At 47.6% G+C, this 16327-nt stretch overlaps 1 protein-coding gene across 2 annotated transcripts; it reads right to left on the bottom strand.

Annotated features, from left to right (window-relative positions):
* Positions 1-227: 227 nt before the first annotated feature.
* DIO1 (iodothyronine deiodinase 1) lies at positions 228-14216 on the bottom strand. 2 transcript variants are annotated; one of them, XM_007128164.2, is made up of 4 exons: positions 13863-14216; positions 6240-6383; positions 3063-3262; positions 228-1285 (listed from the first exon to the last, which is right to left on the bottom strand). In XM_007128164.2, exons 1-4 carry the CDS (start codon positions 14197-14199, stop codon positions 1217-1219), a joined length of 750 nt encoding a protein of 249 aa, XP_007128226.2. In that variant the 5' UTR covers positions 14200-14216; the 3' UTR covers positions 228-1216. The 2 variants fall into 2 exon arrangements, with proteins under 2 accessions (XP_007128226.2, XP_023975592.1); XM_024119824.2 differs by lacking the exon at positions 3063-3262 and having other exon boundaries at positions 1200-1285; positions 13863-14203.
* Between the last annotated feature and the right edge of the window lie 2111 nt (positions 14217-16327).

A 16327-nucleotide genomic window follows, 5' to 3' on the forward strand; every position in this document is an offset into this window, starting at 1 on the left:
TGTCATGTTGTGAACGTAATATGACTCCAATATGGACATTCTCTGGCAAGGAGTTCACAAGACAAAACCATGTTAGACAGGTAACACATAGAGACTGAGTGTCCTTCCCTCCAAAGGAGCGCCTTCCAACATATGTTATTTTTGCTGATCAGATTACATTGGTCTATCTAGAACAAGCTGACACACATTATAAAAGACAGTGTAAAGATCACACTGAAGCCATCTAAAACAGCCTGATATTTTTTATTCATTCTGTATTAGCTTGCTGCATCTTAAAACATTTTCTTTCAAATCAAGTCACAGCTGTGTGTACTTTAGGCTGTGGCCATCATAAACAAATATGAAAAGAGGCAGAGTTAAAACAGATCAATATCAATGGTTATCCATTAGTCTGATGTAATCTAACACAAATGACCATGAGGAGACTTGTGAAGAAATCAGAGAAGCAGAATTTCAGATATGAGCTTCTACATAACTGAATGACAGCTCTGTAGTGCCTATGGTCTAGTTTGGTCAAGGTTATAATGTTTTTAGGAAGCCAGTCCTCCCCACAAGTGGCTCTTGGTAAGTGAAGATAGTAGAAGATTCCCAGGTATGGAGAGCCAGACTTCTATGAAATATATTCAAAGATGGTAAAGTGAGCACCCGCCTCTTCTACAGTAGAATTGAAGACATATTACCAGGGAAACTCACCTCTCACCACCCCCACCACTTTCTGGTTTAAATCTTTTGGCAAGGGAAGGGTTACCATTTGTACTGTCTGCTCCCATTCCTACTCCTTTCTCTTTAAATTCCTCATCTCTCTCTAAACACCTGGAGTTATCCCCATGCTTAGTTCTAAAAACCAATTTAGTTCTTAAATTATCAATTCCATAAATGGCAAATTTGGTAAAATGAAGTTACTTCATTTAAGGAATGCCATAGTGGAGTGGCTGGATGTTCAAAAGGAAGCCCAGGGAGTGCGCCTGCTCTCAAGCTGAGGCGTTGTGCAATGAACAAGGTCTCCACGGTGGGGGCACTGTGGAGTTGTACCTTCTTTAACACTCAGCTCACTTGCAGCTTCATTTTCTCATTTTAACAGTTTAACAGTTGTTTGCCTGGATAAGAAAAATCTGGGCTAGTGATTCAGCTGGGGACACAGGTCAAGAGGTAAATGTCAAGCCAAGCCTTGAGGAGACCTCTTGTTGAGCACCTAGAACTGGGGGATCTGTCCAGATTAACTGTGGAGCTTTTCCAGAACAGCACGAACTTCTTCTGGATGGTAGTTCCAAGGGCCAGGTTTACCCTGCAAGAGAAATGAGTCAGCATTTCCAGATTTCCACCTTGCAGGAATATGTAGGTCTGGAGCTTAATTGAGAAATCTGGGCTGGTGATATACATGTGGGAGTCGTCAGGATGGTGTAGTCAAGGCAGGCACCCATGAGGTGGTTGAGATCACCCATGTGGAGTGGTACCAACACTTAATGGGAAGACTGGACAGAGAAGCAGGAGGAAAACCAGAGCAGGTAAAGTGAATAGTTTTAAAAGGAGGAAGGGGTCTATACAAATAAGCTTCGCTTCCACAGTCAGACCTTCAGACCAGCCTTATCTTCTTCTCCACCTCTCACATCAAGTTCCGCGCACTCTACATCAAACTACCTCTGCCTCTCGAGTCCCACAGCCCCAGTTCAGCCCTCTTCATCTTCTGTTTGGGCAGCTGCCACACCTCCCCCCACCCCCAGTCCTCAGCCCCTGCTCCCTCCAGTCCGTTCCACACCCAAATGGATCTGATTGTGCCTCTCGCCTGCTCAAAACTCTTCAGTGGCTCTCTTTTGCCTTAAGATGTAGGCCAGACTCCTTGGTCCAGAATGAACCCTTTGTAACAGAAGTGCCCCCGATTCTCCATTCACACCCTTCCCTAATGTGTCTCAGTGCCTCTCCCTACCCTTTCCCCTATATTTGCAATGGTTTGCACTCACCATGTTCACGTGGCTGGCTTCAGTTGTCATCTCCTCTGAAAGGCCTACCTTTCCCCTACATTCAGAAAATTTACAGTCTGAGAGCCAAATCTGTCCCGATGTCTCACACCCTTTCATTTACATATTGTCTGTGCTGTTTTTGTGCTATAACAGCAGAACTGAATCATTTCGACAGGGATTATTTGGCCCACAAAGTTGAAAATATTTACTATCTGACCCTTTACAGAAAAGCTTTGCTGATCTCTGCTCTGGAGTCTCACAGCACTAGGGCCAAGTTAACATTCTATTTGTGTTTTCCTTATCACCTCAACTGTGAGCACCTTGAAGTAAGATGTGAGCCATTTTAAATTTGTGTTTGTGTTTCCAGCACTTTCCAGGGTAGGGACTCAGTACCTAGCTTGCCTCAATCGTGCCACTTTACTACCAAGTCTCAGGCGAGAGGAAAGGAAGAAGGACCTGAATCCTCGTGCTGTGACCCTTAGCACCCTGAGGATTCATCTGCAGGTTGCTGCTTGTTTCACCTGTGTGAGTAGGGCCTGCTTGACCACGTGAACATGGTGAGTGAAAACAGTTGCACTGCGGCACGTTAGCGAAGGGCGTGAATGGAGAATCGGGGGCACTTCCGTTACAAAGGGCAGAGGAGCATCCACATGGCTGGGCTTCATGTGCTTGCCAAGGCTTGAATCCCTTCAGCAGCTATAAAACTTAATTTCCATCCTCTCAGGGGAGGCTACCAGTGCCCACAGGGTTGGAGGCTGTGCTTACTCCCCTCACCCTCGCCAGGCTGGAAGCATTGAAGGGTGGTGACACGCTCACCAGAAAAGAAGCCTGGACGAGATGCCTGTCTCGAATTCCTGCTTCAGCGTTTCCAGCTCCTAACTGCAGAGTTGGTTCTCTTCTGGCTTCTACACCCCCTTCCATGTTCAGGCCTGTCTCAGGGATTAGCAGCTTCAAACCCCGCCACTCCTATCCCATCCCAGAGGATTTGGAATTGAAATCAGAGCCTGTGCAATGTGGCCCCGGGCAAGGCAGTTTCCTTCTCTGAGCATTGATAAGCCCTGTCTTTGTCCTCGCCCTCCCTGGCGCCCCGCCCCAGGTCACCACCTTGTACAGGATCCTGCCGTCCTGGAGCACGTACAGCCTCTCAGGCAGCGCTGCGTAGAGCTGACTGCTCTGGTTCTTCATCGTGTCCACCACCACGGGGCACTGGGGGCTCCTGTCCAGCAGCAGGCAGGCTGCCCGCAGGCGGTCCTGGAGATGCTGGTGATTCTTGATGTCCACGTTGTTCTTAAAAGCCCAGCCATCTGTGAGAGAAAGGCCGGACAGCAGCCCCACAGGCATGGCACCTACTTCCTGCCGGCCAAATACACCCCCGCCACACACGCTTTTAACTGAGGGTTGCGGATGGAGGACTTCTCAACTTTGGCACTATTGACAACTTGGGCTAGATAATTCTTTGATACGGCGGCTGTCCTGTGTGTTGTAAGGCATTGAACATCATCTCTGGCCTCTACTCACTAGATGTCAGTAGCGGCCCCCTGCCTTCAATTGGTGACAACCAAAAATGTCTCAGACATTGCCAAATATCCCCTGCGGGGCAAATATTACCCTCAGTTGAGAACCACTGCTGTAACACTGTCTCCTCCAGGAAGCCTTCCCTGACACACCCAAGTTGTGTGATATTGGGCAAGCTCTTTAAATCTCTTTAAATTCTCAGTTTTCCCATCTGTTAAATGGGATTAACAGAACCTACATTGCAGATGGCTGTGAGGCTTACAGGAGAGAACATTATAGAATTCCCAGTACTCTGCCTGGTTCATAGTAGATGCTTGAAAGATATTGGTTTGTTTTGCCTGACTGCCCCCAAATAGCAGACAAGTGGGAAAGAAGCCAGTTTTCTTTTCTTTTCTTTTTTGCAGTTTTCATTCTATACTGCAGGTATTCTACTCCTTTGCTCTGGAGATGCCCCCACCCCGCGACCCCAAACCAAACCCATTTAAGCTGCTTCACTTTAAATGGAAGGGGATTTTCAATTGGCCTCGTTTGCCAAGGTGCCCATCTGCCTACTTAAAGAGACGGTACTCATTAGCTAATGGGCCCACAGGTTGAAAAAATAACCGTAAACTGCTACTGGCCTTGCCCTTCTACTTGGGTAGAAGGTTCTTTCAGAAGCCATGTGGCTTGCATTTATACTAATAGTCGCCGCCCAGGGTAATATAAGTTGCTGAAGTCCATCAGCAGAACTGGCTCCACCGGCTCCGTGCTTCAGAGTCCTCTCTGCTCAGTACCCTTCCCCTAGGAAACCCAGCTTTCGGGAGAAATTTCTCAGTGGCTTGAGGTGGACAGCCCGGGGTCCAGGAAAGGGTTAAACCTTGCTCAGTCTGATTCCAGGAGAAATGGGGGAGGAGACAGGTATCAGGACCAGAAACAATTTCTGGGACGATCCAACCCCTTTTGTTGAAGTTTGCAATGTGTACTTTTAGAGATCAAAGGGATCCTCTACCACCTTTTTACTCCAAGCGTGGTCCCTGGGCTAACAGCCTCAGCACCACCTGGGGAGCTGAGTAAAGATGCCAAGTCTCAGGCCCCTCCGCAGCTCCACTGGGCCAGAATCTGCATCTTTATAAGATCGCCAGGTGACTTAAGTGCACTTTAAAGACTGAGCAGCGTTGACCCCGCAGGTAAATCAGCTTTGGCAGCGCTTTGGCCATCAGCTATGAGAACATCAAGGCATCACCTCTTCTCAACCGTGGAGACCACAGACACCTGTAGGTGCCCAAGTTCTCTTTCTTTAATTGATGGCAGCTGCTCTCCCAAAGGGTATTGAACAAAGAGACACATTGTGCTTGCCTTTGCTCTCCTGATACCAATGCTGTTTGTTTTGAATTTTATTTTGGAAATGTTCAAATATACATAAAAGTAGAGAGAACAGTTTAATGAACCTCCAAGTACCTGTTACCCTATGCTAATATTGTAAGTTGCCCCAAAGCCTTAACTGAGGATAGAAATGGCCAGCTAAATGAACACAGTGTTAGGTTGAAAGCAGTTCTCCAACCTCTGGGTGCATATGAATTAAGATGCAGTGGGCCTAAGGTGGGGCCCTGAAATATGCATTTTCAACAAGCAACACAGATGGATCAGACATGAGGGATCTAAGGACCACACTGGGGAAAGGGCTGCTGGACCAGCTTTGCTGAAAACGAATCAATAGCAATCTCTACACTTACAACACATGGATAAGCCAGCAAGGCTAATACCGGCCTAAATGCTCACTTATTCACCCAACTTTTACTGAGCACTGACTCTGTGACATGTACTGTGCCAGGTGCTGGGTGATAGATGATCAAAACAGCCTCTCATCTTGTGGAGAGATGGGTGAGTAAATGACTTGTCCCACTTAGCCGCATGAGCCTTCTTGCCTTCTCCAATCTCTGGGTTTGAGACTTGGGCCAAACTCATGTGTTCAGTCCCCATGAAAATCAGGGAGACAGGGATGTGTCTGACCATCTTAGAAAGTTCAAGGGGCTTAGACCAAGCTGTAGAAGTTTCAGGAAGGGACATGTCTGCCCATTGTAAGGAAGGACTTTCTCACAAACAGAGCTGTGCAGCAAAGGAACAAGATTTCCCATGAGGTAATGAAGATGAGTCATCACCTATTAGGGGCTGAAGAAAGGATCCCAGCCCCAGGTAAAAGCTGGCCCAGTGGTTCTCAAAGTGTGGTCCCCAATCCGCGGCTTCAGTGTCACCCGGAGCTAGTTAGAAATGGAAATTCCCAGGCCCCACCCCAGATCTAGCTCAAGCTCTGGGGTGGGGTCCAGAAGTCCACTTTAACAAGCCCTCCAGGTGCTTCTGGTGCTTGCTAACGCTTGGGAACCACTGTCTGAGATGGACCACAAAGTCCCTCTGAGCTTGGAGAGTCTTGGAATGGATTTCATAGATTGCTATAGAGCCGCCATTTCACTTGTGACATTTCAGGTCTAAGTTCCTTGTGATTGTGCTATTAGCTCCTCTCCCTTGATTTTCCTATTTATCCATTTAGAATGTTAGATGCTCTCCCAGCTAGACCTGTCACTCCAGGTTTTCTGCTCTGTGTGCCTAGTTGAGAGCACAGACTGTGGAGTTAGCGAGTGGTGGGTAAACCTAGCAGGGACTGGGAGATGGTAGGTCCTCAACAAATAGCGGCTCTTTCTCTCTCTCCTCCTCTTCTCCCTACCCCCAACCTTGAGCAAAGGCGGGAGAGAGAGAGGGAAGAGTTAGAGGCAGGAAATCTTTTTTTTTTACCTGATGCATGTGCTTCTTCAATGTAAATGATGAGAAAATCTGCTATGGAACTAAAATCTTCAATAAGTCTCTTGAATTGGTCAAACTTGAAAATAAATGAAGGTCAGGTGCAACTTCCAAAATTCAGCACCAATGGCCTGTTGCCTGAAACAAATAGAACCATGATCAACCAATAATTGACACACAGCGTTTATTTTGCAAGCACCATCTTCACTCCTGCTTTCATTCTATTACCTTTATTTCTCCTCTAAGATGGAGCCAGGGCACAGTGCGGGATGGAAGCCTAGAGCGCATGATTTAGCAGAGGCTGGAGCCAGTTCGCTCCTCTCCAAAACGAGGGGATTCTATCAGGTGGTCTCAGCAGACCACCTGCACTCACTGGGTGGTAATTAAAATAATGACAAGGAGAGTCCCTTTCATGCAGTTTATAAGGCAGGCACACATCTATTCTCTCATTGATGTAATTAGTGTACTACAAGGTGGGTGATTTTTTTCCCCTGGTTTATAGGCTGGCTCCATGTCACACAGCAGGTCAATGATGGAGTTAAAATTAACATTGTGGCTTCTAGATTCTCAATTTGGTGCTCTTTCCATTCAAAGCACCTCAGTTTCCTCACCCACAAATGGACATAATACCAATACTTACCTTATAGGATTGTTCTAAGGATTAAATAAGTTAAAACAGAAAAGGGCTTAAAATGGTGCCTGCCCATAGTAGGTGCTCAATAAATGTAAGCTCTTATGTTCTTAGCTCTCATCTCCTCCCTGTGAAGTGGGGAGCAGTGGAGGAGACTCCACAGAGGGGAGTGAAGCGTGGGGACTGGCCACATAATTGGCTGGGCCAGGGCAAAATGAAAATGCAGAGTCCCTTGTTCAAAAAGTGGGAGAAAGTGCCATTAAATACATTAAAATATGAAGTTTTCTTGCGCAGTATCTCTCTTGCCCTGGCATGCTGCTTTTTAGTTGCTGTTTAATGTCGCGCTCCCCTGGACACAGGGATATTCATAGGGCAAATGCAGACTCTCACAGTCACCCAGGAGCCCCCAAACTCTGTGCACATGTGTATGTGTGCTTGTGGCTGCTGGCTACCAGCTTTCCTTTCCCTCCAGCCACCAGACCAATACACCATGCCCCAGCCAGGAGCACAGAAACTGAGCCAGACATATCATCTTCCTACTGCCATCACCCCAACCCACAGACTATTGCAACCTCCATGCAGGGACATGCTAGGTGCCTTGATGAGGGGAGAGGGGGCAAAAAGCTTCTCCCGCCAAGTCACCCCCAGTCACTTGCCAAGTTGCTTCATGGCGCTGTCAGCCCAGGCTGGGGATGACCACCTCCACGCCCTAGCATGAGATGCGGTGGGATGCCCACACCTGACCCTAACCTTTCCCATACCTTGGTCCAGGCCCTCTCTGGGGCCAGAAGGCGGTAGCAGTCACTGGGTGGGAGCAGGAATGAGGCTGGATAGGCTGGGGCACTGGAAGTAGAGGAGTGGGCCTTAGAGAACATGTTGGGGGCAGGGAGGCTGTGGGAAGCAGGAGCCTGTGTGAGCCAAGGCTCCAAGTCCCCAGGGCGTGTTCCCTTGTGGAAAAGTCTTCTCTTACAAAATGCAAATTAAAGATAAAGCTATTAAGAATTTCAAGACAGCTACTGCAGAGCATTCAGCCCAAACTCAGGGCCCTTCTGAACATGGCACCCTGTATGATTCACTGGTCCCATGCCCATGAAGTCAGCCCTGGTGGGAGTCTTCTGTAACTCCCCCAGCCTAGATTGGGGGTAACTCTACGGAGCTTCTAGCACCCTGTGGCTACTTATGACCAGAGCTGACATTGCTGAGCCCTTACCATACACCTATTAGATAGAGCATGGCAGGTCCCGCACTGTGACATGGCCGGTTTGTGTCTGTATCCCCCAGGCTACTCCTTGCACCTGAGGGTAGGGCCTGTTCCTCATTCTTCCACGTATCCCCAACATCAAGCACACTCTCATTCCATTACAATCATTTATTCAGGGCTCATAATGTGCAAGGCTCTCTGCCACACACTGGGGATTCAGCAGAGGGCGAGAGTAGCAGGTCTCTGCCTGCATGCAGGTGGAGTTCTGTTTAATGGGGAGACAGGCAGGAAGCAAGCACATGCACAGATGAAATAATTTCAAGTTGTGATAAGTGTCACAAAAGAGACTATAAAGGAGTGACCTCCCTGCAGACAGGTGGGTCAGGGGAGGCCTCTGAGGAGATGCCATTTATCCTGAAAAACAGGAAAGAGCCAGCTACATATGGGCAAAGGGAGGAGAAGAGCATTCCAGGCAGAAGGGCTCCATGTCCAAAGGCCCAAAGAGGGACAGAGCTTGGTGTGTTCAAGGACCTGCAAGGCCCCTGTGACTGGAACCAGGCCAGGGGCAATGAGAGACATGACTAGAGAGGTAGGTATGGGCCAAAGCAGGCAGGCTCTCCTATGCCTTGTATAGCATCTGGATTTTCTTCCAGGTACAAGGGGACATCATGGAGATAAAGCAAGGATGGTGGATATTTGTTGCAATTTTGGCTGCTCAGTCTCTAGCCCTTCTTCCTCCTTGGAATTCCCTATTTTGTGTACTGTTGATGGGGGAGTGTGCCCAGCCTTGCTCTGTAGAAGGCAGGGGGGCCAGGTCCATTCTCGCTCCCAGCAGCCAGGGCACAGGCAGTGACCCAGGCTGATTGGACTCTCTCACATAGCTCTTTGATTCTGGAGTTATTGAGATGGTAGAATTCATCCACGGCCCAGTGCTAGTGCCCCGTCAGGGATGGCGGAGTCCTATAGTGATGACGAATTCCCATGGCAACCACAGTGACAGCAGCTTCCAGGCCCAACTGTTGATGCTAAAAGATGGTCCAGGCCCAGTGCTCCAGCTGTGGTTGATTCTGGGGAGCCTGCAACATCTTTCTAATACACTTTGTATGGTGTAAATGTGTATGACTAAGAAAGTCAGAGTGAGTTTCTGTTGCTTGCAAGGCAGAACTCTGACTGCTACAGTAGGCTGTGAGATGAAAAATGATCAGCTTACACTTGAAGCTCACTCTGGTTGCTCAGTGGCAAAAAGACTGAGGGTGAGAATGGAGGCAGTTAGGGGGAGTTGGTGGAATCCACACGAGAAATAATGGGAGTCTGGGCTAGTTTGTGTGCAGTGGGGAAGGGGAAAAGGTAGAACTGACAGGACTTGTTGATGGATGGGGAGTAGAGGGCTTCCTAACTTACTTGTGGTTTATTGGGTTAGTTATTCCCTCACCTCGTTCTGCAAAGGAGTTGAATCAGCTTATACATATAATAAATAAAATTATTTATTTACACATATGATAATAAAATATCAAATAAAAATTTTAAAAAACCATGGCCCTCTGGGAGGCACAGAACAGGTCTCATGCATTCATTATAACTGAGCTAATATTTGACTCTGAGTTTCCAGGTGGCCAAGGAAAAGGAGAAACATGATTGCTTATATATTCCTCATTTTTCAGTACCTGAGGAGGAAGCAGGCCAGTTTCTCTGGAGATACAAAGTTCTCCTTGTCCTTGTCTCACAGATTTCCTCATAGGAGGCCCTAGGAGGCATTGAGAGGGCCTCAGTTGGTTGCATCCTCACCCATGTGAAGGGTTTGCCCAGGTCACAGCAGGAGAGGCTCAGAGGCCAGTCATGGCCAAGTGGCCAGCCACTGGCCTCCACTGACCCCAGGGAGTCACCCTTCAGATAAGAACAGAGGAGATTTAAGGTCAGGACCTGTGCAAAATATGAGCTGTCTGGAATTTTGTTCTTAATTGGATAAAAAAATTTCAACATCCACTGGTTAGGACACAGGAAGAAACAGAGCCGTTTGTTTAATTATTTATAGTGTGTCTGGGTGCAGTGACCAGTATTGAGGGCAAAGTTTAAACTTAGTTCCCTGCTTTCCTGGTAGCAGAGAGAGGAAGGATGGGCGCAAGTGGGTGGCTGTACCGGGGGCTGGCACCCTGCCCATGTCCACAGGCCACAGTGCAGAGGACACCAGTTCAAGAACATCAGGCAAGACTGCCAAGTCCAGCTTGTTTGTATAAGTGGGAAAACAGCTCTGTGGTAGCACTAGACTCAAACCCACCATTGGTTAACTTACTGGTTGACGCCCAAACCAGTAAATCAACTCTCTACGCCAGGCTCTCTCAGCAGAGAAAGCTAGTTTATAGTTGACCCCTCATAAGTATACCTGGAGAGATTTTAGAAGATTTTAAATGGGGGCTGAAATAAATCCTGTTTCAGATTAACTGCTAGGTTCCAAGAAAAGAAATCATCCGGACTTGCCTTCTACCCCAACATGCCAGTTAATCAATGTTTTGCGGTACATGTGTGTCTGAGAGTGTGTGTATGTCTTGTGTGTGCATGTACATGCAGAGGATAAGAGGTGGCTGGGAATTTCTCTGAGCCTCTGTTGTTTTATCCAACAACAGAATGTACACTAGCTGAGAGTCATAAGGCTCAAGTCTGGTTCGCACTCTACAAGAACTCTCTGTGTGACTCTGAGCAAGTCCTTTACCTTCCTGGGCCTTTGCATCTGAAAAATGTAAAGGTTAGATTATCTGTAAAGAGTTTTCCAGACTTTCCAGTCTGTGGCTCTAAAATGAGTTCATATTTATACCTAAAGCATACAACAGAGCTTTTTAGTGAACTGGTGGGTTTCCAAAACACTTACAGAATATCTTTCTAATAAGCAGAATTGATCATGTTAACTTCCTGCTTGAAAATCCTTCTAGAATTCACCAATACAGGGTAAAGGATACCCTCTTTGCTAAGACGCATGAGGCCCCACAAGCTCTGATCCCTGACGATGTCTCCAGCCTCATTCTTCACCCCTTCATACCTCCCCCACCCCACTTCTGCCAAACTGACTAAAGCCCCTCCAGATATCAGACCTCTGCTGCTTCTCCCCTCTGCGCTGCTCTGGTCACCACTCTCCTCTTCCTCACCCACCTCAAGGCTTCGGTCCCTAGGCCATCAGCTCACCATCCGCTTCTCCGGGAAAACTTCCCCTGGCCACCTTCCTACCCCACCCACCTCCTCCCAGAACTGCTGGGTTCCCTCTCCCACTCCATCATCTCCCTCTGTGAGTTATGAGATCTTCCAGTTGTGTTGATTTCTGTGTCGTCAGTATCTATTATTTCAGGGGACTCTGGGCCAATGTGCTGAAAGCCAACTCTATTTTATAAATAGAGTTTTCTTTTGTCTCTCAGACTCCTTCTCTCTCCATCTTCAGATTCAGGTGTAGCAGCAGGGAGCAGAGACAAATAGAACAGTCTTTAAAACGTACACTGGCTCACTGGAAAGTAAACAGTTAAAATAAGCAAGTGAATGCTGTGAATTGGCCGTGAGGCAAGTTGGCTTTCATGGAACTGATCACTAGACCATCAGAAGTCAGCAAATTGGCCTGGTTCTATCACAGTGCTTGGCACGAGGTAAATGCACAGTAAAGATTAGCTATTATTCTCATTGCTCTTATTATCAGTGGTCACTTAGTGAATGTTTATTGAATAAATAGAGGTCATTTCAGCACAATGGTTTAAAGTCATGAGCAAAAAACTCTTCCCCTTCCGTCTGACTGAAACACTCTTTTCAGGCTATAAAAATCTTACTCATTCTTCAAGGCCTAACTCCAAAGCCACCTCCTCCAGGAAATCTTCCAAGCCCCGTAGGCAAAGTTCATACCTTTGTCTGCCTGCCTTATGGAACTGTACGGATTTGTTTATTACATCTGTCTGTTCCGTGGAAGCATACATTCCTCAAGCAAAACAGCAAGCTCTTTCCTAGCTCTGAGTCCCTGGCATCTAGCTAAGGGTCTGGCTCATAGGGGGCACTCACAAATGTCTGTTCAGGTGTATTGAAAAAAACAGGGTGAAGAAGCCCTGATTCTGGGTCTGACTTGGTCTCTCACTGGCCCTGTAACCTTTGCTCTCAGTTTCCTCCATTTCCGTTTGAAAATGAGAGCATTGGATCAGGTCAGCATTTCCCAGAGGCTGTTCTTTGGAACCAATATGATGATGTTAAGATTTTCCTCTGGTGGAGAGTGGGGAGTTGCATGTGTATGTTAGGAAAATTAGTCAGTGCTGTGTTAAAGTTTTTTCAAGTTTTGTTTGTTTTTAAGCTTCAGGGTGTCTTGGAGCCTTTTATATGTTCATGTGCACGATGAACTTCCAGGAGGAGAGTATAGTATGCAGTGTTTCCCAAACTATTTTGACCAGGGAACTCTATGTAGTGAAGCACATGTGTGGGATTTGGGTTCCAAAAAACACGCTTTGAAAATCACTAGATTAGCCAGCTGCCTCAGGGACCTTCTCTACTCTGCTGTGTCTATACCCTGGGAATTCCGAGATGAATCAGACACAGCCCTGCCCCAAGCCTCCCCACTGGGCAGAAAGATGACACTTGAGCTGTAGCCAGGTGCTGGGTAGGAAGGATCAATGTCCAGGAGAGGTGCAGGCAGAGATCCATGAGTTCAGAAGGGAGGGAGAGCGGGCCTCACTGTAGAGATCTGAGCTGGCTTCGCAGGGGGAGGCACGAGAGCAGGACCCTGACGGTGAGGAATGTTGGTGACAGAGGGGAAGGGCCAACAACATCAGCAAAGGCAAAGAGAAGGGAAAGCACAAGGGATGTACAAGAACCAGCAGTTCATCTGGAGGCAGTGGGCCTCAGGGGAAGCCTGCAGGTGAAGTTGGGAAGAAGAACTGGAGTCAGATCAGGGAGGACCTTCAGCACAAGGCTGAGCCTGGGTTTCATCCCAAAGGCAGATGGGGGCTGCTGAAGGTTGGTGAGCTGGGGTACCAGTCAACCAGGGATGTGCTTGTGGAAGGGGAATCTGGCAGCCATCCACAAGTTCGGTGGGAAGAGAGGGTAAGGAGGGGAGGAGGAAGGACAAAAAGAGAAAACTGACCAGAGAGGCCTTTAAGAACCCAAATAGAGATGGTTTGCCTGGAAGCGAGAGAGAAAGAGAGAGAGAGAGAGAGAGAGAGAGAGAGAGAGAATCTTCAACAAATATTTACTGAGCAACTACCATGAGCCAGCAGCAGCCAGGGGGACCCAATAGTGAGTTAGAGGCATGATCTCCACCTGCACAGAGCTTTCAGGCTAGTGAAAGGGACAGCCATTAATCAAATACCCACACATAATTACAAACCACAACGGGTGGTGTGATAAAGAAAAGTTTAGGATGTTAAGCATAGAAGAGAGAGTAACCTAGTCCGTGGGACTGGGGGTTGGCTTGCCTCAGGAAGTGTCACTGAGCAAGAGTCGGAAGGATGAGCAGGAGTGGACCAGGTGTGGGGTTGGGGGGTAGGGTGGGGCGGCAGTGAAGAGCATCCGAGGCAGAGTGACTGTGCAGTAAGGGAGGTGCTGAAGGAGCTGACAGCCAGTGTAGCTGGTTTGCGGTTTGATTGCCCGGGAAGGGGACGATGCCACTTAGGACAGAACCCAGGAGAGGTGCTAGTTTCAGGAAGTGGGAAGAGGACAAGAAGCCAAAAAAGGAGCAGCTGGATTAGTAGCATTCAGGCTTTCCGGCCCACCTGCCCACCCCCATCAAGCACCCCCACCCGAGCACCTCTCAAGCTTGGAACAGCCTCCTGACCTTGCATGAAGTCCCAGATGTTGCACCTCTGTCCTGACAGGCGGACCACGGGGCAGTTTGGGGCTAGACCCCCTTGCTCCGTCATGTCCTCCAGTCGCTGCCAACGGACCTTCAGGATGAACCAGAAATACTGGGCACTGAAGAAAGTGGGGATCCAGTTTTCATAGGAAAAGTGGGGATTTTGGGCCATGCCAGTCTTCTCACTCATGGCCAGGATGTTCTGCTTGACTCTCCCGGGAAACAGTGTCAGAAGCACTTTGCCCATGGCCACGTGCAGGCCCACCTGGAAGAGCACCCAGAGCCTCTTCAGCCACAGCCCTGGCAGTGGCAGCCCCATTATGGCAGAGCCAGAGCTGGCTCTGAGGCCGGTGGGCAGAGCGGAAACCGCCGGGCCACAAGGGGTGGAGCTGAGCAAAGGTGCAGGGTAGCAGCAGCCAGCCCGGACATGAAGAAGGTGCCAGGACAGAAGGTGTTTGCCTTCCTGTCAGTGGAATGGAAAATTCCAAGCCAGGTGCTAAAGGTCTGTTCTAATGATCGTTTCTGATTCTTTGCCTCAGCCTTTGAGAGCTACTTGGACTGGGAAACTTCAGATCTTGAATTCTCCCTCCGATAAATTCTAAAAACAAAAACTTTAAAAGGTCACACTTAGAGGGACTCTGTGTTTCTTTAGAAAGGCTCTGCTGTGAGTAAGTTCTAATGTTAAGTAGTCTTTTAATAACGTAAATTGTTCTTTTCTACTGAAGGATGCTTTCCCCACTCACAGCTTCTAGCTGGTGGTTGAGCGTTTCTGGAGGCATAGCCCTTCCCAGAGGATCTGGGTCTGGAAGCTCTCCAGGTAGACAGAACTGGGAAATCTGGAACTGCGCCTCCACTTAGCACTGGGGGTAGGGTAATAAATACAACACTCTGCTCTCGGCAGGGTGCAGTGTAGAGCTGGGAAGGGTCAAGTAAACAGAAAATTATCATTTAGTGTATTAAGTACAGAGAGGGAGGTTGAGTGGGGGCTATGGGAGCATGGAGAAGGGGCAGCTTATTCTGTTTAGAGAGGTCAAGAGGAATTCCCCAAGGAAGTGATGTCTATGCTGAAACCAGAAAGACAGAAGAGCAAGCAGTAAACCAGGCAAGTGGGGTCAGTGGTCCTGGTGGAAGGAGCCACACGTCCAAAGAACAACAAGCCAGAGAGAGCCTGCCTCGTTGGAGAAACTGAGAGAAGAATCACCGAAGCTCAGAGAGGCAAAGTGTCTTAGAAAACATCGAAAACCACTTTCTTTTTTAAGCAGGGAAACTGAGGCCCAGAGAGGGGAAGTGGCCTCAGGCCAGTTCTGCCATTAATAATTTCTAAGGAGTTAATGCACAAAGCTTAGGTTTACCCCTCCTGAGACATTTACATACCTGTGTGTTAAGGCAGAAGGAAGAATGACAGGAAAGTGGCTGTCACCTCTAAAAAGTGTCAACTTTGGCCTCTAGCACACAAACTTTTATTTAGAGAAAGAAAAACCCCCGGCTCCGAAAGATGTTCTCTTCCTGAGCATCTCAATGCAAATGCCACACGCTGTGCCCACAAAGTGCAGGCACCTGCCTCTTCAAGCCATAATAACCCTCATGTGTATGTAATATTTTGCCAGGTACAAAGCAATCTTATATCCCTGGTGTCACTTGTTTTTTCTTGTTTTTGTTTGTTTTTAAATAGGCTATTTTTTGAGCAGTTTTAGATTCACAGCAAATTAAACAGAAAGTACAGTGAGTTCCCATATACCTTCTGCCCCCGCACAGGCACAGCCTCCTGCACTATCCATAACCCACCAGAGTAGTACACCTGCTACAACTGATGAACCTATGTTAACAAATCATTATCACCAAAGTCCATAGCTTACATTAGAGTTCACTCTCGGTGGTGTACAATCTATGGGTTTTGACAAATATGTGATATATACGTATCCACCATTATGGTATCATAAAGAATAGTTTTGCTGCCCTAAAATCCTCTATGCTCCACCTGTTCATCCTTCCCTCTCCCCTGGCAACCATTCATCTTTTCAGTGTTTCCAGAGTTTTCCCTTTTCTGGAATATCATATTGTTGGAATCATACAGTATGTAGCATTTTCAGATTGGTTTCTTACACTTAGTAATATGCATTTAAGAAACCTCCATGTCTTTTCATGACTTGATAGCTCATTTCTTTTTATCACTGAATAATATTCCATTGTCTGGATGTACCACAGTTCATCTATTCACCTGATAAAGGACATCTTGGTTGTTTACAAATTTGGGCAATTATGAATAAAGCTGCTGCTAGAGCCTGAATGTTTGTATCTCCCCAAAATTCATATGTTGAAACCTAATCCCTAAAGATGGTTTTTGGAGGTGGGGTCTTTGTGAGGTGATTAGGTAGTTAGAGTAGAGCCCTAGTGAATGGGATTAGTGCCCTTATAAGAGAGACCCCAGAGAGCTCCCTTGCCCCTTC

This window comes from Physeter macrocephalus, chromosome 4, assembly GCF_002837175.3.
Source record: "Physeter macrocephalus isolate SW-GA chromosome 4, ASM283717v5, whole genome shotgun sequence".
Classification (NCBI taxonomy): domain Eukaryota; kingdom Metazoa; phylum Chordata; class Mammalia; order Artiodactyla; family Physeteridae; genus Physeter; species Physeter macrocephalus.